This window comes from Malania oleifera, chromosome 10 (genome assembly GCF_029873635.1).
Source record: "Malania oleifera isolate guangnan ecotype guangnan chromosome 10, ASM2987363v1, whole genome shotgun sequence".
NCBI lineage: Eukaryota > Viridiplantae > Streptophyta > Magnoliopsida > Santalales > Ximeniaceae > Malania > Malania oleifera.
Genome location: NC_080426.1, coordinates 14,718,049 through 14,741,719, shown reverse-complemented (window position 1 = coordinate 14,741,719; position 23,671 = coordinate 14,718,049). Strand labels below are relative to the sequence as shown.

General features: G+C 35.9%; 2 protein-coding genes across 6 annotated transcripts in view; both read right to left on the bottom strand.

Moving 5' to 3' along the window:
- LOC131165654 (uncharacterized) overlaps positions 1-1,873 on the bottom strand; it is a 47,358-nt gene extending 45,485 nt beyond the window's left edge. Inside the window, exon 1 of the mRNA XM_058123622.1 lies at positions 1,813-1,873. The gene's annotated coding sequence lies outside the window, so the exon portion shown is untranslated. The remainder of the gene's footprint in view (positions 1-1,812) is intronic.
- LOC131165655 (homeobox-leucine zipper protein REVOLUTA-like) lies at positions 1,658-23,192 on the bottom strand. 5 transcript variants are annotated; one of them, XM_058123628.1, is made up of 19 exons: positions 22,787-23,192; positions 21,883-22,042; positions 20,521-20,606; positions 20,316-20,406; positions 19,950-20,045; positions 19,571-19,684; positions 19,341-19,424; positions 18,828-18,983; positions 18,678-18,752; positions 18,119-18,225; positions 17,767-17,950; positions 16,955-17,140; positions 16,447-16,527; positions 15,968-16,102; positions 15,149-15,480; positions 14,593-14,701; positions 14,153-14,302; positions 13,812-14,001; positions 1,658-1,879 (listed from the first exon to the last, which is right to left on the bottom strand). In XM_058123628.1, the coding sequence occupies exons 1-18, from the start codon at positions 23,053-23,055 to the stop codon at positions 13,855-13,857; spliced, it is 2,562 nt and encodes an 853-aa protein (XP_057979611.1). In that variant the 5' UTR covers positions 23,056-23,192; the 3' UTR covers positions 1,658-1,879; positions 13,812-13,854. The 5 variants fall into 5 exon arrangements, with proteins under 5 accessions (XP_057979611.1, XP_057979608.1, XP_057979612.1 ...); XM_058123625.1 differs by lacking the exon at positions 1,658-1,879 and adding an exon at positions 12,322-13,303; XM_058123629.1 differs by lacking the exon at positions 1,658-1,879 and adding an exon at positions 12,408-13,048.
- Between the last annotated feature and the right edge of the window lie 479 nt (positions 23,193-23,671).

Sequence of the window (23,671 nt, the reverse complement as noted above, 5' to 3'; positions counted from 1 at the left end):
CCGACCACTGCCAAGTCAAAAGTATAGTCTGTAAGTCTGATGGGTCTGCTAGACCTGGTCTGTACACCAGGGGCGCTCACACACTTCTTAAAAACAACATCGACCATCCAATTTCACACCACTCCGTATAGCGGCGTTAACACAAATATCATGATCATGAAGACCATGGACACATAGCAACAGTACCATGCAAGTGTTAGCCTAGACCAAGCCAACTAGGTTTTGATATCATATAACATATACTGAAATTGTGATACATGGATATTTCATATCATTAATTATCAAATCAATCATATCATTTTGCATGTATACGTATATCATGAGAATCATTGGCCCATAGGCCGGTATTACACATTTTACCATAACTTGGCATGTACACTGGCAAATCATATCATAGCACAACCCGTACGCTGGCAAATCACATTCATAGTTTGGCACGTACACCGGCAAAACATATAAAAATCTCGGCCCGTACGCCGGTTTTTCATTATAAAAAAAATTCGTATCATTAACACATTCCTAGAAAACAGTATTTCATAACAATTTCTACTCATGCCACACTAACAGGTTTTTCATATATTCAACATACCATCATTTTCAATAGTGTTTCCTCAAATATAAATCATATATATATAGACATATTTACTTACCTGAAATCAAATGTTATATATACATACATTTTCTTAAAAAAAAACTAGCTTAGTTTATCCCCTTACCTGATTCCTGAAAAGCCCCTAAGAAAATCTGTCCTGCACCCGCAGGGTTCCCAACTCAACACCTTGGAAACAACATTTCCCAAAACTAAAGTTCAATATTTCTACGCGTATAACAATTCCTACATCTGTCAAATAACCAAATACTGAGTAGAAAGTCTTACCCTGGATTTGGGATGGTTTCCAACTCAGCCCCACCGATGATCCGCTCCGAAAAACTTGTAGAGAACTTTTCCAAGAGCGTCGTGGTGGCTTCAGATCGTCGAACCGGTGAAAATCCAGCCCAAAATAGAAGAAAGAAGGAGGAGGGACCGAAGGGTAGGAGAGAGAAAAGATTTGCGTTGAAAATTTCAACCGAAAATGAACTTTAAGTCTATTTAAACTGTGGCCTTTGTCGACGAGCTACGTCAACTCGTTGACGAGGTCAATACAAAATTTGTCGATGAACTCTCCCCTTCATCAATGAAATTCAAAAACCCTAAAATCATCCCCTCGGTATTTCCTCATCGACGAGCCACGTCACCTCGTTGACGATTCCCGTAGAAAGTTCGTCGACAAGCTCCTGTTATACCCTCGTCGACGAGTCCTTTGTATTCGTCGACGAGGAGCTGAAAAATTCCTCAGGATTTATCCTTTTCAAAATGCAATGTCGTCGACGAACGCTTCTCCTTCTGTTTTCGATTTCCATTTCCCTTTCTTTTATTATTTAAATATCATTATTCTTCAGGTCGTTACAAGGTAATATCATGCTAAAGTTTGATATAAGCAAAGCGTATGATCGAGTGGAGTGGCAAGTGGTAGATCAGATTGTGATGACCTGCTTAATTTCCATATTTTTTTTTCCATATTACAAAATCAAAACCCTCAACTCAGCAGATCATAATTCACCTGGACCTATGGGTACCAGTGATACATCAGAACACATAACAGAAGCCTAAGCAGCAGGAAACATACGATCACAATATTATAAATACAAAAACATCCATCACATTACCATAAATACCAGAGTCACTATATCCACTGTATTTCAGTATATACATACCAAAAACAAGATTTAGGGAAATTTTCCACAAAATTCAACTGTCCCACTAAAACTTACCCTTCAAAGAGGACAGACAAGCAGCACTAGATCAGCGGGGCTTTTTCCGCTCTCCTATTTAGGGCTCCTGAAAAGTTTATAAAATTTTAGGGTAAGACACCTCTCAGTAAGGGAAATAAACTAATACCAGTGTGTGGCAACATGAGTATTCCGTGTTATATATATACCATACAAAACATATTCAGCAACTGTTATGTCAAATCTGGGAAAACATATATATATCATCAAAACATGACAGAACATACTGCATTTTCATAAACATATTTCATCTCATATAATAATAATACAAAAACATTCCTGATAGGTTAGCTGACTGTTGTCATGTATTACCCCTACATGATTGGGTTGTATGGCCCGAAGGCGGGACCTGACAATGGTTGGCCGACCACTGCCAAGTCAAAAGTACAGTCTGTAAGTCTAATGGGTTAGCTAGACCTGATCCGTACACTAGGGGCGCTCACACACTTCTTATAAATCACATCGATCATCCAATCTCACACCACTCCGTATAGCGGCGTTAACACAAATATCATGATCATGAAGACTATAGACACATAGCAACGGTATCGTGCAAGTGTTAGCCTAGACCAAGCCAACCAGGTTCTGATACCATATAACATATACTGAAACTATGATACATGAATATCTCATATCATTAATTATCAGATCAATCATATCATTTTGCATATATACATATATCATGAAAAATCATCAACCCGTACGCCGGTATTTCACATTTTACCATAGCTTGGCCCGTATGTCGAAAAATTATATCATAGCATAGCCCGTACGCTGGCAAATCATATCCATAGCTCGGCACGTACGCCGGCAAATCATGTACATAGCTCAGCCCGTACGTTGGTAAATAACATCCATAACACGGCCCGTACGCCGGTAAAATATATCCATAGCTCAGTCCGTACGCTGGCAAATCATACACATAGTACGACCCGTACGCCGGCAAAACATATAAAAAAATCTCAGCCGGTACGCTGATTTTTCATTATAAAAAAAATACGTATCATTAACACATTCCTAGAAAACAAAGGCTTAGGGTGTGGAATAAACAGACTTTCGGTCGTATTGGTAGTTTTATTCAAGAGTTGGAGGAAAGGGTGAAAAAATATGAGAATTTACTGCAGACAGAATACTCAAAATCAATTGAAGAAGAATTCCTTGTTTCTAAGGCTGAATTGAAGGTTTGGTATAGAAGGAAAGAGGCTAGATTGGCGCAACAAGCAAAGATGAAATGGTTGATAGATGGGGATTAGAATTCAAAGTTTTTCCATGTTGTGATTACGCAAAAAAGGCGAAATTCTTGTGTAAATTCAATGACGTTTCCTGATGGTTCAGTGTTGGAAAATATGCAGATAGTCCATGATGAGGCTGTGAAGTATTTTGAGCAATTCTTGGGGCAAAATAGTTCAGTGCAAAGGTCAAACCTAGAAGATATCATCCATTCGGTAGTTTCAGAGGAGTCTATAGGTCAGCTGAGGGAAGAACCGACTGAGGAGGAGGTCTATGAAGCTGTTTCGTCTATTTCTGTGAATAGTAGCCCAGGACCGGATGGATTTGGGTCTTCTTTTTATATTACCTAGTGGAAGATTATTAAAAATGATGTGATGGACGAGGTAAGAGAATTCTTCAGAGGTAATATGTTGCCTCGGTATTTTTGTTCCTCTTACATAGTGCTTATTTTTAAGGTAAAGGATCCTCAGTCTTTTGATAAATTTCAGTCGATAAGCCTTTGTAACGTAATCTATAAAATTTTCTCCAAAATCCTTGTTGGTAAGCTTTTGTTGGTGATGGGTAATTTAATATCTTTAGAACAAGGTGCTTTTGTGAAAGGGAAGAGTATTTTTGAAAATATAACGCTTACTCAAGAGATGAAAAAATTATTACATAGGCAGGTGAGAAGAGGTAATATAGTGCTAAAGCTTGATATGAGCAAAACATATGATCGAGTGGAGTGGCAGGTGGTAGATCAAATTTTTCGGGCTCTTGGTTTTTCAAATTGGTTTTGTAAGTTGATTTAGAATTGTATTTCCACTCCATGGTTTTCTGTCGTGATGCATGACACTTATAGAGGTTTTTTCAAGTCAAAAAGGGGCTTGAGGCAAGGGGATCTGTTTTCGCCGTATATTTTCATCATCATGGAATAAATTCTTTCTAAATTAATTCAAAAAAAGTTATCTAAGAAGCGGATTTTACCATTTGCACACCCGTGTGGTGCACCTATTATATCATATTTAATGTACGCGAATGATGTTGTTATTTTTGCTAATGCTGGAAAAAAATTTGTTAGTCAGTTAATGGAGGTGATTAAGGAGTATGAAAACTGGACTAGCCAAAGGGTGAATAAAGATAAATCAGCTATTTTTTTCTCAAACAAGTTGGGTGTTAAGAGGAAAGGAGAAATTCTTCAAGAGACTGGTTTTTATTGAGGGTAAATTTCCTTTTACGTATTTGGGTGTGCCAATAGTGGATAGTAAATTGAAAGGTTGTCATTTTGACCCTTTAATCCAAAAAAATCAGTAAGAGAGTTGAGGGCTGGAAAAGTAGACTATTGTTTTAAGGAGGTCGTCATGTTTTGTTGAGACATGTGCTTTCAAGTATGTCATTGCATCTGTTAGCTGTTCTAAATGTACCAAAACTAGTGATTAAAAAGATACAAGGTATGTTTGCTTCTTTTTTCTAGGGATTTAAGGATGGAAAAGAAAAAATGAAAGGGAGGGCTTGGAAGAAATTGTGTGTTCCTGTAGAGGAGGGGGGCATAGGAGTAAGGGACATTTCAGAAGTGCAACGGTCTTTGTTCATGAAGTTTGGTTGGCATTTATTAATGCAAAATTCTTTATAAGTTAGATTTTTTAAAGCTAAATATGTTTAAGGAGGACATATTGCTCTTTGCATATCGCATGGATCGGATTCTTCCTTTTAGAGGAAAGTCTTGCAGGGTATACCTAAACTATTAAGTAAATCTAAGTGGAAGGTTAGAGAAGGATATGTAAAATTGTGGTATAATAAGTTTCTAGATTCATGACCTTTGTTTACAGATTATCCAAATGGTGCACATTTACATATCAAATTAAAAGATTTGGTTATCAATAATGCGTGAGATGTGAAAAATTTGCAGAGGATTATGGGGTATAATAAAGCGGAAGAAGTGATGGAAAAGGTGGGAAATCTTATAAACTCTTCGAACCTACTGCTATGGCTCCCGAAAAAGGATGGTTACTTTAATACAAAGCCTGCATAGGATGTTATCAGAGTTAAAGCTCCAAAGTTTAATTGGGCAAAGTGGGTTTAGAATAAATGGTTGCCGAAGAAAATTACTATCTGCATGTGGAAGGCTGCTTTTGAGTGCTTAAGTGTTGATGAAAAGGTGAGATGGGTGGAGGTTTCGCTGGTTTCGGCGTGTAATTGTTATGAGATGAGGCAACCAGAAAATATGAAGCATGTGTTAAATAAGGGAGACCTTGCTACTGAGGTTTGGAGGAAGGTTTCAGTAGAGGTAGGTGCTCCTTTCCTTAGACAACAAAGTTGGAAAGAAAGAGTCTAAATGTGGTTTAATAGGGCTTCCAGATTTTCTCAAATGGGATCATTGATGGGTTTGATTCCTTATTTAGTAGTTTGGAAGCTGTGGAGAAGGAGATGTGCGGCTCAAATGGAGGGAAAATTGGAGAGTACTACAGATGTGTAGCTGTCTATTAAGTATTGGATGGGGGTTTTGAGTAAGAATATGACATGAATGACTCAATTAAAGGATGTTGATTTTCGGATATTTCAGAATCTGGAAGTGCAAATTGTGAATAAAAGAAGTATAACTATGCAATGTGTGAGATGGCTAAAACCGGGGCAAGTGATTGAAACTAAATTTGGATGGGAGCAGCTTGGGGAACTCAGGGCCGGCGGGTGGTGGTGGCATCCTTAGAGACCATACAGGTTCTTTTGTTTTTTGGTTTTTCAAAATATTTTGGTTCTTGTTCAAATAATGAAGTTGAATTGAGAGCTGTGTTGAAGGGAATAAAGATTTGAAAACATTTGGATCATACTAGTATTGATATTGAATGTGATTCGAATATTGTTGTAAATTAGATAAGATCCAGTAAGTGTTCCTTGTGGTATTTGTGGGATTTTTGGGAGCAGCTGATCGGTTTATTGGAGGGAGTAGACTTTTCGATAAAGCATTGGTATAGAGAAGGGAACAAAGTGGTAGATGCCCTGACTCGTCAAGGTGCTATGGAGAGGAATAGTTTGTTTACAAATAATAGTCAACTCCCTAGAGTTATCAATGTGTTGTATAAACTAGAGAAGATGGGTACGACTTATATGAGATATGTTTAGCTGATTTCCTGTTAGTTTTGGTTTATGTTTTATGTTCTTTATTTTTTGTTTGTTTTATTGCTTGAGATTTGTTTTGTAGGTCATTGTTTTGTTTTGTTTTGCTTGGACATGTAATCCTATTTTGGCTGATTGTTGGTGTTGTTATTTTGGGAGGCCTTTTATAGTTTTGTCTTTTATTTCTCCTATTAATTATCTTGTAACCATAGTATTCCTCCGCTAAAAGTGAGGGTTTATCAATAAATAAATGAAGATGCCGCCCTTCTTTAAAAAAAAAATTTTTATTTAAAGTATTGTGCAATATACATATTTCATGATTTTACTAATAAAATTATTAAAAAATTATAGTTTGGAATGTAATGAATTAGCATGCAATTAACCCACGAATCAACCCACAAATTTAATGAATGTATTTATTCTTTTAAGAGTCTACTAAATACATATTTATAGGCTTATTATAATAAATATTATATATTTATTTGTTCACTAGTACATACTTACCATTCAAACATTATAGTTGTGGCATGTTTGGTACCTAATAATAAATAAAATCAAATTTTTTAGTTGACTTTTTCATGTTAGCTCTACATTCAAAATTTTATTTTATTCATTTCCTATTCTATTTCATTGCGCAAACCAAGCATAATTTTACACTTACCACTTTATATGACTATGTAATGCACATAATACAACATGCACAAAACACTGAGATAGTATGCATGTGTTATTAAGTGATAAATAAAATATTTCTATTATCTTAATTTAACATTAGGTTTGATAGCCAAAGATATCCCTTTGTCATGCAATTGTTAGGTTGGTCCAGTTCATGTGGGGGATCCAACTTTTTCAAATGATAAAATTTAAAAAAATTAAAAAATTATATGTAATAATCTCAAAAATTATTATGTAAGATTAGTGGGATGATTCTAAAAAAATTTCTTTATAAAAGAATTAATTAAAAAATTTTAAAAATTAATTATAAATTAAAATTAAATTTTAAAAAAATTAATTATAAATTAAAATTAAATTTTAAAAAAATTAATTTAATTTAAAATTTTATTAATTAAAATGATATAATATTATATTATTTTATAATATTAACATATATATATATATATATATATATATATATATATATATATATATATATATATAACAACCATCCTTCCTAAAGGAAGGAAGAAACAACAGAAAGGAAAAAAAAAAAGAGAAGCTACGCCCTCTGACCTCTCGCGCTCTTTCTCTCTCTCTCTCCTTATTTTTTCAAACGGATACTCGCCCGATCGAAAATCAGAAAATACCATTGGACTCCATTTTTCGCTATCGTTATTTCTACCAAAGCAGATTGGTTGTAGGAGCGGCGTAGGCGTATCTCTTAGGGTAAACTAAATTTTCACTTTTACCTCAATTTCTTGTAAATTTTAAGCTCAATTGACGATCAGACACCACCACGAGAATCTAGGGATAATTCTCTACAAGTCTAACGGAGCAGATTTCTCGTGAAATCGTCGTAGGTATAACCCCAAAATTGGGATAAGGAGGTTATTAAGAAGCTAATTATTATTTAATTAATGTTGATTTAGAAATGTTAGAATATTAGGCATTCTGAAGTTGAAGTAGGGTTTTTGGAATTCAGGACCTAGGTGAGCGTCGCAAGTGTAATTTCGGAACCCTACATGCATAATTTAAGAAATCAGGTAAGAGTGTTAAATATTAGTTTGAATGTTAATTTGAAGTATATGGAGCTTAGGGAAGGTTATATGGGTATTATTTTGGAAAATGAGTTAATTAATGTAGGAAAAATGCGAATTATAGGATTTGAGTTTCGGGCGCTAGGGGCATAGGATATGGGTTTTAACGAATCTCTCAAGAAGTTAGGTAAAGAGAATAAATTATAGCAGTATTTTTATATTATTGATTAAATGAATATGTGGAAAATAAAGTTATGGTATTTTTTCTTGTGAAATTAATATATTATGAATATTAGATAAAAACTGTGTTTAGTTTTGTCATCTCTTTATCTGTTTTTTTTATCAGTAATGGGTAAATTATATTGATCAAATGGAATATATACAGAAAAATATGAAACATACACCGAGAAGGAGGCCAAAGCTCTCAATTAAAAACAAACAGAATCAAAATTAGGATGAATCTAGAAACAAGTACAGTTAAACCTAAGCATACTCCAGGCAGAAAGGCTTAATAACAATCATCAACAGAACTAGGAAAACTAGAGACAAGTGTTGGAATATTGCTTCAAGAATTGAACAGTTGGAACTGAAATCCAAAGCTACACAAGTTAAATTAGAAGAAGAGAAGATTAGTTAATTAGTTAGCCTGATTAGTTAGTTTTTTTATTCTTGATTCTTGTATTATATAAATACAAAACATATACTTTGTATTTGAATATAAAAATAGAGAAGAATTTTTCAGCTTATGTAAAAACTTCACATGGTATCAGAGCAATGCTTCCCTTCCGCAATTTTTTTTAAGTTTCAAGAAACCATGAAAGCTCTGTTTTTAGCCACACTTGCGCCTCCAAATTCTGAGCAGTAAGAATATTCAAAAAATTCTAACCCTGATTAAGAGAAGCTGATAGATTAGTATTCTGTCTCGGCATTATTCTGGTATCAAATTGCAAAGCCTCAAGTAAATTGCTTTTATCTCTGGTCTTTACAAAGATAAATTCTTTGTTCTACAATTTTTTTATATTTCTTGGAGAAATTCCAAATATGACTTCTGCTGATAATTCTACCAGTTCTCAAAATTCTCATTGCATGATCAATCTTTCTGATGATTCATCCAGTCCATATTACTTACATCCAAGTGATAATCCTGGTGCATTACTGGTTTCTGAAATTTTTAATGGTGATAATTACATTGCATGGAGTCGGTCAATCACCATTGCTCTAACAGTTAAAAATAAGGTAGCATTCATTGATGGCTCGATTCTTGCTCCTTCTATAAATCAGTGTTCTCTCCATATTGCATGGCTGCGTGCAAACAATCTAGTTCTTTCATGGTTAATGAATTCCATTTCCAAGGAAATAAGAAATAGTCTTCTCTATGTTACATCTGCTGTTGATCTTTGGAATGAGCTGAAAACAAGATACTTATGAAGTAATGGTCCGAGAGTTTTTCATCTTGAAAAAACTCTTAGTTCTATTACTCAGGGTTCTTTATCAATTACTGAGTATTTTAATTCATTCAAATCATTATGGGATGAGTATGTTAACTACCGACCATTCCCTACATGTAGCTGTGGAAAAATGGCAACTTGTACTTGCAACCTGTTTGATTTTTTGCTGGTTAGACAGCAATCTGATTATGTGTTGAAATTTTTGATTGGTCTGAATGATTCCTATGCTCCAATTCGAAGCAAATTGCTTATGATTTCACCATTACCAAGTATGACCAAAGTATTTTCTTTACTACTTCAAGAGGAAAGTCAAAGACAACTAAATAATGTTGTCAGCAGTGAAACTCATGCTTCGATTGCCAAACAAAACATTCAGCCATCTGGTTTTTTGAAATTCTCAAAGGATAAACAGAAGAGATTTTCTCTATACTGTACACACTGTGGATACAATGGACATACAATAGAAAAATGTTTTCATCTTCATGGTTTTCCTCCTGGCTGGACTGGACGAAAAGGAAAAAGGAAGCCACCTACTGCACATGTTGCCATGACAACTCCTAAGTTCTCTCTTCAACAGAGTAATGAGGATCCAAAGTTTTCTTTTACATCTGAGAAATTCAATAAATTGCTAGCACTTGCAAACTCTACTTCATCTCCAATATCTCATCAAACATCTTCTCCGGCTGTTAAGATTGTTACTTCTCAATTTTCTGGTAACCCTTCGAATTTTTGTTATTCAGTTTCTTCATCTCTGCAAAATGTACATTCATGGATTCTAGATAAAGGTGTAACAGATCACATGATATGTTCACCTTCATTATATTCTTCTCCACCTACACCAATCAACACTTCCATAAATTTGCCAAATGGAAACTCTGTTCCAACTTCACACATTGGCAGTATTTGCATTTCAAATATACTGTCTTTACATAATGTGTTGTGTGTTCCCTATTTTTCATTCAATCTGTTGTCTGTTTCTAAACTAACAAAACAATCTAACATTTGTGTTTCTTTCTTTAACTCATATTGCCTTCTACAAGACCAATTAACAAAGAAGATGATTGGGATTGCATTTGAGAAACATGGACTGTACCATTTATCTCAAGTTCCTTCATAGGCTGCTACTCACAATCAAGCCAAGTTTCATTCTTCATCTTTGGCTTCAACCATTACCCAAAATCAATTAGATACCTAGCACTACAGACTTGGTCATGTTTCCAACTCAAGGTTACCTTATCTTAAACAGCTGGAGTCATCCATATCTTTTAATACCACACATGTTTGTGATGTATGTCATTTAGCAAAACAAAGAAAACTCTCATTTCCTGTATCTCAGTCTAGTTCAAATAACAAATTTGATTTGATCCATTGTGATATATGGGGACCATTCAATGTTGTTTCCTATTCTGGTTTCAAGTATTTTCTTACTATAGTTGATGATCATACTCGTTGTACTTGGGTATACATGCTCAAGATGAAATCTAAAGTTTCTTCTATCCTTAAAAATTTTGGCACAATGTTAGTAACCTAATTCAATGTTCCTATTAAAATAGTGAGATCAAATAATGGTCCTGAATTTCTTTTAACTCAATTCTATAATGACCATGGCATTATACATCAAAGAAGTTGTATGGAAACTCCACAACAAAATGGAGTTGTGGAAAGAAAATACCAACATTTATTAAACACTGCCAGGGCCTTATTGTTTCAAGCAAATATGCCTTTAACTTTATGGAGTGACTGTGTATTAACTGCAGCTCACATTATAAACAAGAATTCCAACTCCACTTCTTAACAACAAAGCACCATTTGAAATGCTTTTTGATAAACCTCCTAATCTTTCTCATCTCAAAGTATTTGGTTGCCTTTGTTTTGCATCAACACTTACAACCCATAGACATAAATTTGATCCAAGATCTACCAAATGTTTATTCTTGGGTTATCCTTCTGACATAAAAGGTTACAAATGAATGGACCTTAATACTAATAAAGTTTTCATCTCAAGAAATGTAGTTTTTTCTGAAAATATTTTTCCTTTTAAGGTTTTTTCACCTAATCCTGAATCACATTCTTTCTTATTCCCTCCATCAGCTTCTACATTTGGTTTTTTTTATTCTTCTAATCAAACCTCTCCATCCTCTTCACATTCAACCAACAATCATCTAACATCTTTGAACAATGTTCCCATCCCAGATATTATTTCACCACAACTCAGAAAATCTTCAAGAATTACACGACAGCCAAGCTATTTGCAGGATTTTTACTGTGATACAGCTTCCAAGGTTTCACTTGCAACCTCTTCATCTGATCTTGCTAATTGTTTTTCTAATGAAGGTATTCCATATCCCATATCTGATTATCTTTCTGAAAAACAATTATCTCCTTCTCATAAAGCTTTTCTAGTCTCCATTTCAGCTTCTAAAGAACCCAAAACTTACAAATTGGCTGCTCAAATACCTGAATGGCAAGCTGCAATGCAAAATGAATTAAATGCCTTGGAATTAAATAAAACTTGGGAACTTGTAACTCTTCCTCATAAATAGACCATTGGTTGTAAGTGGGTATTTCGAATTAAGTATAAGGCAGATGAAACTATTGAAAGGTACAAAGCTCAATTAGTAGCTAAAGGTTACACTCAACAAGAAGGGTTAGATTTCTTCGACACTTTTTCTCCTGTAGCAAAAATAACTTCTATTCGGTTATTACTTGCTATAGCTGCTATTAAAAATTGGCATCTTCACCAGTTGGATATTAACAATGCATTCTTACATGGTGACTTGAATGAAGAAGTTTACATGGACTTGCCCCGTAGTTTGGTTGTCAAAGGAGAAAATAAAGTTTGTAAACTTTTAAAGAGTTTATATGGTTTGAAGCAAGCATCTAGGCAGTGGTTTGCTAAATTATCCACAGCATTGCTTGCTTATGGCTTTACTCAAGGTACTTCTGATTGTTCTTTGTTTATCAAGAAGTCTACATCATCTTTCATAGCTTTATTAGTCTATGTAAATGATATTCTTTTGGCCAGTGATAGTTTAAATGAAATTCAGTTGCTTAAATCTTTTCTCCATGACAAGTTTACAATTAAAGACATGGGGGAACTCAAATACTTTCTGGGTTTGGAAATAGCAAGAAGTAGAACTGGTATATCTGTTTGTCAAAGGAAATTTATTCTGGATACACTTGAACAAGCTAGAGTTCTTGGTGCTAAACCAGTGGCTTTTCCCATGGATTCCAATTTAAAACTTACTGCTGCAGATGATGATTTCCATGAGGATCCTTCAGCCTATAGAAGATTAATTGGGAAACTGTTATATTTAACCTTAACTCGACCTGATCTTGCTTTTTCAGTTCAGGTTCTAAGTCAGTTTTTAGATAAACCAGCTGTTAGTCATTTTATTGCTGCCATACGAGTTCTCAAGTATTTAAAGGCAACTCCTGGTCAAGGGTTATTCTCCCCAGCTTCTTCAACACTACAGCTCAAGGCTTTCTCTGACAGTGATTGGGCAGGATGTATCGATACTCGAAGGAGTGTCACTGGTTTTGCTATTTTCTTGGGTGATTCCCTAATTTCTTGGAAGAGTAAAAAGCAGGCTACTATCAGCAGGTCCTCAGCTGAAGCAGAATACAGGGCTCTTGCTTCAATAGCTTGTGAACTTCAATGGATTTTGTATGCACTACATGATTTACATATTATTCATCAGCAGCCAGCCTTGGTTTATACTGATAGTAAATCAGCTTTGTCCATCACTACTAATCCTGTTCAACATGAGAGAACCAAGCATATAGAGATTGATTGCCATCTCATTCGTGAAAAACTCCAACAAAATATCATAAAGCTATTTCATGTTCCATCAAGATTACAGCTCGCAGATATTTTTACAAAGCCTCTCAGCTCACTTCCTTTTCATCATAATCTTCGCAAGATAAACATTCACAACATACATGCTCATCTTGAGGGGGGGTGTTGGAATATTGCTTCAAGAATTGAACAGTTGGAACTGAAATCCAAAGCTACACAAGTTAAATTAGAAGAAGAGAAGATTAGTTAATTAGTTAGCCTGATTAGTTAGTTTCTTTATTCTTGATTCTTGTATTATATAAATACAAAACATATACTCTGTATTTGAATATGAAAATAGAGAAGAATTTTTTAGCTTATGTAAAAACTTCACAACAAGTACAATCACATTATTTGAGAAAGATCCCTCCGGGAAAGAGATTTTCAATTAACAATGGGCTAGAAATTAATTCCAACTTCTTTTTCCAGTGTACGTTGACTAGGAGCACTGTGACCAGGCACATGGCAAGAAGTCATTGTCTGAAAGCCCAAGAAAAATTATTGCCCCAGTGAATCATATCACACACACATGGCAAGAGAAAAGGATTATTACGTCAGTGACACCCCCAAGCTAAAGGGTAACGACATCTAACTTTTATAAATGGACAAGGTGAACATGAGTTTAATTGTCAGCATTACTTGCAAGAGTTTACCTAGAGAAAAGCACTCATGGAAACTCACCCTTTCTCCGTCTCTACGTCTCTCTGCTCTAATATAATTTAACTTACAGAAAAGACCAGTTGATGAAAGCAAAGGCGAGGCAGTGAAGAGCACCATCCTGGCGGAGGACTTGCCACGCAACTACTTGTTCATATGCAACGTGGTGACCCATGGTTGACACAATGATCCCACCAGGTAAAAACGCAAAGCCCTGCACAGTGAGAGCACATGAGGTTCATAAACTGCATGGTTAATGGTTTAATCCATATGAAACAATTTGCTTTTAATATTTGCATTACCATAGATGATCTCAACCTAAACAAATTAGCAGCAGAAAAGAAAATATTGTCCATCTTAATTACCTGCTCCATTATTTTTGGAATTACAGCACAGACTGCCTTCCATCCAGAGTCGTCAAATATCTTATGCAGTGTGATACCCTTCAGAGTCAATAGTGAGGTCTCCAGCATGTTCAGCCCTGCCTGGTTGGCAAATACGAAACCAGGAAGCAGCTGCACATCACAACAGCCATACCAATTAAAGTCAATTCAATATGGATCAGATTGTTTAGCTCATAATTAACTATCACATGTCTATCAAAAAGCATTCCATATGCATATATATATATATATATATATATATATATATATATATGTGATGTATGGCTGAAGGAATAAGCACAAATGAGATTGGAAAAATCATGACACGCCAAAGGTCAACAAAGTTCTTTGGAGAAACATAGAGTTAAACACATGTGATTTGTGAGAGATAACCTCCTTTGGCCAAGGTTCTGAAATCTTACCTTCAATGAGCAACACACAACCGCATTGGGATGATGCCAGAGCAGTTTCAGTATCGGGTCACCACCAGCCAGGCAATTGGGACTAAGCAATTCAGCTCCTAGGTGAACCCTAGAAAAAACCAAAAAAGGAAACAAAGAAATCGTGAACTCGTAGTTATACAAATACAGCTTAGGAACTTTGCCTTATCAAAATAAAAGGTATCAATTTCAAGATGTTACAAGCCTGAGCTTAACACAAGATGATTTGGGTTTAGACAATATTGGACAGTGTACATATTCAATCACAGAAATCCCTTTTTTGTTTACTGGTATCAGAGTGGATGCCGAAGCTGCTAAAGGCAGCTGCGCACGTACAGTAAAAACCACAGATTCTAAATTTATCGTGTTCTATTAATTTATTTTGTTTCAGTTCAGCTATTTTTCCTATTTGGAGCAATTTATTATTATCATTTTATCTACATTGTTGGTGAAAATTGAGTGGTCCAATAATCGAAGATTTATGAATAGACTAGCTTTTTTCATGTTTCGCACTTCTGTCATATAAGCATTAACTTGCCTGTAGCTGTGGCAGATCCAATATGCAAGGGTAAGGGTTTCTGGAGAGCATGGAGTTAGCTTTGGTGCTGCATGCGGGCTCAATCCAGGAGGTACTATTGCCGTGGCTATCCTGTGCACTGAGGAGACTACATTGCGGATGTACTGTTGAGCCATGGTCAAAACATTCTCCTGAGCATGGCTCTCAAAAGGGAATTGGAAGGCAATAGTCAACAGTGAGCGTGAAGTATCCGATGAAGTTGTGCTTCCAGCCGTTTGTCCTGAAGTAGCTTGCTCTTCAAGGCTGGATGCTGGATCCAACCTTTGTTGTGCAAGCATGTCCTGCCTATCGCTCTGCAAAAATAATCATTAATAAATGGAATTTAAAGAGTGTTTTTTGTATAACATTGGAAGCAGATAAAGCATCACTAGGTTCCTTATGTGTCATGTTGTTAGAGCTATCAATAAATTTGGGGTTTTAGTGTAAAAAAAAATAAAAAACAAATAATTAAAAAAAAAGAAAAAAGGGAGGTTCCTTATCATCAACATAGTTATAGCATTTAGAAGTCCAACTTCAGAGATCTCATGTTGAATACCAGGTGAAGTGAAAACTGTGAAACCAATTCTGCTTCATGGTCAAATATGTGAATTCAAGGGCACATCAAAGGCAATAGACTAAATGAAACTTGAGAACAAATAATCATTATTTTGCTCCATCCATCCAGCCAACTTTCAGATGGCTAAGATAAATGTGTAACAGTGAGCTGATAAATTATGAGTAAGATGCTGTATAATAATAAGCTGATAAGTTATGCTCAGGAAAAATGCATTGTAACTCAACTGTTCTCAAATCCAACCGCAAGATCCGAAAACCTGAGGATATCAATGGAGCCTCATCTGGAAACATGTCATTGACCGGGGCAAAAACTAGCTCTGAGCAGGTTTCAACAACACTATCGTCTACTCCACTACAAATCTGCGATAAATCAAATATCAGGATCCCGTGTGCTTGCAAACTGAAGGATACATCAACAATGGCAAAAACAGCAAGCCTAAAGTCCCACTAGCCATTATTATGAATCATAGAAAATTGAATAACCATTCGTGGAAAGATGTAGGCAAGATTTGGCGATGTTTCTATCAAATTTATAAACCATTCTGTTCAACTAAAACTGAAGCAACATTCTTTTCAGATATCAACTGTTGACTGAAGCAATATTATGCATGAACAGGAGGTGTATGCGCATGCATTAATGCAATAAGAAACACAATAACTGCGAGCAAGATTTCCTTAACTATAGTAATGATTGGAGATAGCACCTGCAAAAGACGAATATTCCTGAATAGAACACCCTCTTCCTGGCTAACACCACGATGTTCGAGTTGAACGATTTCCAGCATCTGTGGTGCATATAAGGATTATAGTCAAAATAATTTGAAAACATAAAAAAATGATTTAATTAACATATAATTGAAGCATTGACTATCAAGTGAATATACACACTCCAGAAGTAGTAACATTCCATGTCTGATGGGATCTGTCCATATTTATCAATGCAAATTGCAAATTTTTCTAACAAAACTTTAAAGAAGGGCATATCTGGTGTTAACCAGAAGACAATCTGTTATGTTCATCATTGCTGCAAGCATTCTTTTATTGAAATAATGGGCCATATCATCGGTACATTCCACGAAAGAATGAACACAAGAAAAACAACACTTAAATTTTTCTCGCTGTTGATAACTTAATGAATTTCTATTGTTGCCGTATAATTCATAATACTATTCCAGAAAGCTAAAAATAGATTAAAATTTAGCACACACAGACCTCATTTTGATATGTCTGACCAAGTGGCATGATGGTTTGGTTGCCATAAAACTGTGTAGGGCTCAATCCCAACAATGCAAATGAGCCTGTTTTCAGTGACGCGGCAGAATACGCATCAACACTGCAATCAGCCCAGTCAGAGCGACGCTCCCTCATGAATCGAATTAGCAACGGGGGTTCAATGTTCTGGCAAAGTAATCATTCAAAATAACATCATTCTTCAAGCCAAATTTATTATCTGAAAAGAAAACAAATCCACTCTAATTCAAGGTAGTAATCAGATTCAGCTGGGATCAAGAAAGACCATCAGATTCTTGTAACATCAACATAACCACTTTCATATCTTTTAGATGTTGTGTACTGAAGGAATCCATAATAAGGTAAATTTTAGATACTCTAGCCTACCGTACATAAGACAGGTGGCAATTTTTAGGCATAGCCCATAAGGTGCGTTGATATCTTTAGTATGTGAGATTATATTCGACTGAGAAAGGGAAAATTTTTGACCAATAACTAAAACTCAACATCAATTTTGGTAATTACTAAGAATCAGAAAAACCTAGCAAAAGCTCCCAAAGTAATGACTAATTCCCCAATTGGGTTTGTGAATTTTATTGGATTGAACATGGTATTACATATCTAAAGATATTTGGCAACATTAGGAACTATGATGATAAGCAAAAACCACATACTCCCAAAGAGTTGCAACATTTCAAGATCGTAATTTTCAGGAAAAGAATGCCGCCTAGATGCCTTCCCCAATCCAGATAATAAATGTGAAAATAATTAAAAGTCAAGTGTTTACAACTCACATGAAGTAGAATGGAGGTTTTCACGCACAGAACTCTTATGGGCAATGAAGAAGCATCAATTGAGCTTCCAAGAGAGCTCAACTCCTTGGTTGAGTTGATAGATATCATAACATTTTCAGTTGCATCACTAGTGAGCAGCGACCAGCCATCATCGTGGAATCCATTTATAGCGTCATTGAAGTCCCTATAAAAAATCAATGAAAAAAAAATGAATGGATGGACCCATGAAAATTAACAAAGTTTCCAATACGATAAACACTTCAATGCTAATAGGAGTTTATCAATGTAGATAAAATATAAATGAAGTAGGAGAAGAAAAAAGTGGAAAACCTAATAGGAAAATAGAAATTACCGACTCAATTGTTGTCTAAAAGATCGAAGAACAGCAGCCTGCTTGGCCATAGCATGCGTTACCTCACTGCTGAGTCCTTCCGCCATTTCCCTAAGATGGTGCAGTGCCTTCAGAGATTTTTTTTTTTTTTTTTAAAAGGCTTGATTAGTTCCTTCAAAATTGGTTGAATTCTTTAAGTTTGGAAAGGATATATATAAGTAGATATTCAAACTCATTTTAACTTGAAATTGAAGGTGCATACCAACCCACCAACACTCAAATGCCCTAATTAGCTTCAAATTATATAACCATACCCTATGATTCTAACGATATTCTGCCCTTCTCTCATGCTTGGACAGCAGCCTTCTCTCAAGTATTTCTTAAATTGAACAACTCGTGTGCATTGGGTTATGGCTATCAGTAACTCATATGTAAAGGAGTAAGTGGAGATGATGGGATCATTTTTTGTTACTATATATAAACACCCTTATGCACAAACACCAGAATTCTAAACAGTAAATACCACAATTTCACAAGCTACAGGGACCTCAAAATACTGCCATTTTCAATCAACACTTACTGGAACTGTCATTTTCTCAGCCACATGTTGGGATGACTCGTACAGTGGCTGCAGCACTTCAGGCACGCTCCTTGCCTGTGGAGATCACATAGAGCTAATCAAGTTGTAATCATGAAAAAAGATTTAAAAGCCTATTGACAGAAATCCAACCTCAAGATCCAGGTGATCGACTATGCGGACAATTGACCCTCCTCCCTCACATGGCCGAATCAAATACCCACTGGGCAGCATCCTGGCTCTAACAAATTCTAAAGTAGCCGGTGGGTTTGGACCAACACCAGAACCGGACGTCGATCTTTCACATACCTTCAAATATTGTCGATGCAGTTGTAACAATGAGCATTTAAGATTATGATCTCCAAAAACAATACCATATGAATTTTAAAGAAAGACTCATTTAGAGTTGAGTAGCCCACTTGACCATTAGAGTCAATGCTATGTAGTCATGAAACAACGATCTCTCAAAAATAATAGAAATTCAAAGTTCTTTGGATTCTCAGAAATTAAAGGTACTTGTTGATAGACAAATGCCTGAGGCATTGTTTCATACAAACGAAGCACCAATATTTGCTACACACCGCTCAACTTGCATACACGAAGACAACCACAATGAAGACTTACGAAATTAAAAGACAGACAAATGCAACACAAGTTAGATCCTACCACAACACCACCATCTTCTAAACTCGTAGAATATCTGAGGGTCCAGAAGTCACGAGCAGGCGCAAGTGTAGATGGAGCACAAATCTGAAAACCATTGTTAGTGTATTAAGCAGAAAGGGAAAGATGGAAAGTGATCTTACTAAAAAAAATAAAGTCTCCACAAAGGTGCAGCTGTCAAAACCAAAAGGAAGAAATTAAAGTGCAGAAAACTTTCAATTCTTTTCACTCACTTGTATGTATATCAATTCAATTGTGCCCCGGTTTCCAGCCGGAAAACTTGCAAAAACTTCCTGTTTCCTACAGTCTCGAAGCCAAGACGGGCGGTCTTTGAGAATATCCGCTATCTGCCAAACAAAGTGAATGAAAATATTAGTTGTCAAGCAATTAATTAAGAATCAAATAAAAGGGGAAACTGAGTGCTTTCAAATAAATTAACAAACAAGGGTGCCTTGATATATGCTAAACGCTTTCAAACAAATGAACAAAGACTGCGTCTATGATTTCACTTGACCATATAGATCGAATTTGCATCATTCATTCTCAATTTTATCAGAACTACTTAGAAGAATGCTGAAGCTGGTACCATAATGCTAAAATGCCAGAGCTTACTTGTTTAGGTTCTAAAGATACTAAACAACTGGCACGCGCTCCCACTCCACTGCAGCCCCCTGAGATGCCAAGAATCCCGACCGAAACTGGACCAGGCTGAAAACATATATAAACTTTGACAATCACTTACCTCCTTTTTTACAGAATCACCCAAACAATGCATGTTCTAGTTTGAGGCTTCAGACGTCTTGACAAAATTTGTCTTCCTATTTTAAGAGTCTAATGTGTCCTTTTGATTTCGTTTTGTCCTTGTTCCGTTTTATGTTTATCTGTTTGCACATTTTCCTCCGCAGGGTCCGCCCTCTTAAAAAAACAAAAAAAAATTTGTTCAATCATTCAAATCAAGAATTAAATAAAATAACTAGCCTTCATCCCGGGAATCTGGATCCAGTCAACAGCAGTTCCTGTAGCTTTGGTCAAGAACCTTCCTTTTGCCTCCTCCGCTATGGATAGGAGTCTGCAAAATGTGAAGTTTGAAATAAACCAGGAGCTTATATATACAATTGAAATGCATGCAGGAGACGTGGGTACTTAAGAGTTTAAAAGATGGGCTTATTTTGTTCAACGATACCCTGTGGAATTATTAGCAGACACTAATGAATGTCGTGGAGTGGCAATTCGAGACTCGCAGCTTGCGAGAGCGGCTGCTACAGGTTCCTGCGTTAAAAATGAAAAGTAAATTATTACCATTCATGTAAACTGTGATTAACTTCTCCATAAGGCTTCGTTTGTTTATATGGGTTTCCATTCCAACTACATCACCCAATTAAAATAGCTAGATAGTAGCAGTAGCTAGCTAGTGGACGCTTTCACATTGGAGAAAAGCAATTAATTAATTGTATCCTCTTAAATTAACTCCTTTTCACGATAAAATTGTATATTCAAAAAGCATGTTTATTTTTCTCGCACAAAATTCTTTCTTTCGCCCTTGGGAACCCGTGCACAAAATATAAGGGTTCGTCCAATTATATTGTGAAGAACTGCTTCTATTTTCTATTTTAATTTTTCAAAAATTACAAAAAAAGTAAACTAATTTATCATTTTTATGAAATAAATGAACAACAATAAACTTGCTTGTGAAAATAGTTTTTTATTTTAATTTTAAATAAATTATAAAAATGTCACCTTATGTTTAAATTTTTTCAATTTATATAGAAAAGTTGAAAAAAAGATTTCATTGTTTTTCTAAATTTTTAAATTTTACTTTGTGTCGTATGTGTGCGAGTTTAGAACATTTGCGTGAATAATTAGAGTGTTTCTTATAAATCCATACCAATCCATATTCAAGCATTAAAAATGCAAGATTGTAAATATTATAAATTTGGAAAAAAATTGAAAAACAAGTATTCTTTTTTGTAATTATTTTGAAATCTAGGAATAAAAAATAAAAAAACTGTTTTTGCACATGTAAACAAACTCTTTAATATTTAATTTTTTAACACGAATCTAAAAATAAATAAATATTTTTATAATTCTTTGGAAAACTATAAAAATTAGAAAATGAAAAATATTCTCCTAAAATCACATGAATCGTGCATGCTGAATCACGGAATTCAAGGAGGCAGGCTGTACTGTAGCATGAGCAAGGAAGGGATTCAAAAGTATCAAAAACAATTCATATGAATCCAATCCTCTGATTTGATTAAAATATGGAACTTCGATATCAAAATATGTTAATTAAAATTTTAACAAGATTAATCTTGACTTGTTTAGACTTGTTTCAAATTCGATTAATAAATGAGTCGAGCTCAGTTCCCTGAGTTAAGGAGCCCAAGTAAGCTCCATTTTAAAGTCTCGTTTATTAAACAAGCCAAGTCTGCAAATGGTAAGGCTCAACTCGATTTGAATGCAGTCCTAAATGATTATATATCATTTAAGAAAATTAGACATCAAATAGTAACAAATTACTAGAGTTGCACTATACTGGGCATACATGGTGCAGTTGCTGCCGCATGCACACATTCTCATATACCAGCTGTGATACTTGAGACTGAAGACGATCATTCTCCTCCATCAACAACTTGTTATTTGCCGTCAACCTCTTATTCACTGTTTGAAGTTGCGTAGTCTCATTCTTCTGTTTCTCTCGGCACCTGCATGCACCAAGATAAACCAAATAATAAATTATGCATAACCATCATGCGCAATATTGAAAATGGTGATATATAAATAGGTAAGCAGCTTTTATGCTCAAGGTAGCCTTTTACTTGCACAAGTCAAGCTGACGAAAAATAAAACCTTGAAACCCAAAAATATTGTGTCCGATTATATATATATATATATATTAAAACTACATATTTAGGTGAAATTATGGTCGTGATTGCAATGCGCCGCAGAGCTGCACAAGCTAAGACACAAACTGAATCAGCACGGCAAGGCAATGTCCATACATATCCTCAAGTACAGTTGATATTTTTTCCAAGAATGGAGTGTGAAGAAATTATTTAATATATATATATATATATATATATATATATAGAGAGAGAGAGAGAGAGAGAGAGAGAGAGAGATCTTAAATCTCATTTCCCTTTCTCTCTTTTTTTTTTTTCCCCCTTTTTGGGACCAACACGGCCACTTGGTTTATGGGCAACGCTTCTATAGGAAAACATGAAATAAACACACAAGACCCGGCAAGATCTGACCAAAACCCAAGCCACCCTGGTCGACGCTTTCTCTGTTTAGAGTTGCAAGGTAGGAAAACACAAAGTCAGTCAGCTTCTAAGCAACAGGCTTCACAAGCCAACATAGATACACACACACACACACACACATTAAGTACTGTTGCAAGAACGTAAAATGGATCATTAGTAAATAACTCTACATATTATCTCACGCACCTGTGGTTCTGAAACCACACTTTGATCTGCCTAGAGTCGACGTTGGAAAATATAGGGTAGTCCTGAATGAGCGCCAGCCGGCGAGCGTTGCTCGGCTTCGGACACTCCGCATAAAGCTTCTCAAGCACCGCGATCTGCTCCGGCGTGTACCTCGCGTACTTCCCTACTTCCGCGGGCCTCTTGCGGCTGCCGCCTCCGCCTCCGCCTCCACCGCAGCCTCCGCCGCTGCTGCAGCTGCTGTCGCCGTGCGCCGCTGGCGGGTCAGCCATGGAGGCCGGAGATCGAGTATAGTACTACTCCTCGAGAAAGGATGGAGGAGTAGCGGTGGTGTGGGAAAGCAGGAGGAGGAGAGGGGGGCTTATAAAGTGGAGGAGGAGGGGCATTGTGAAGTCGGACGAGGAGTGGGGGAGCAGATGAAGCCAACAGATTATGAGGCAAAAGCGGGTTTGGGCGGGGAAACGCTCCTCTAGCTCTTGTTTGTTTCTGAGAATTTCTTCGGAACTGCTCCGAAACCGCCCCGCCTGTCAGAGGACTCCCCTTTGCCTGAAACAGAAGCCGCTACGCACCAAAAACAGCCCAACTCCGTTTTTCTCTTTACAATTCTTAATTTGTCTTTGCATTACCTGCATGCATTTATTTTACAGCCAGAGTGGATCCCATATACGCTGTTCACACCCCAGAGCAGGAGAGAAAGAGAGAGAAGACGAGGAGTTTAATGCCTTTAATTAATTATTATAATATGCACTGGGATTTTGCTGTACTGTATTAATGTTTTCTTCTCTTTCTTCTCTTTGCTTGAGTGAGCTGTGATGAGGAGAAGGAGAAAGGAGGAGAGGACTGAGAGTATGCGATATAATGGAGGGCTTTTAAATATGACGACTCCTT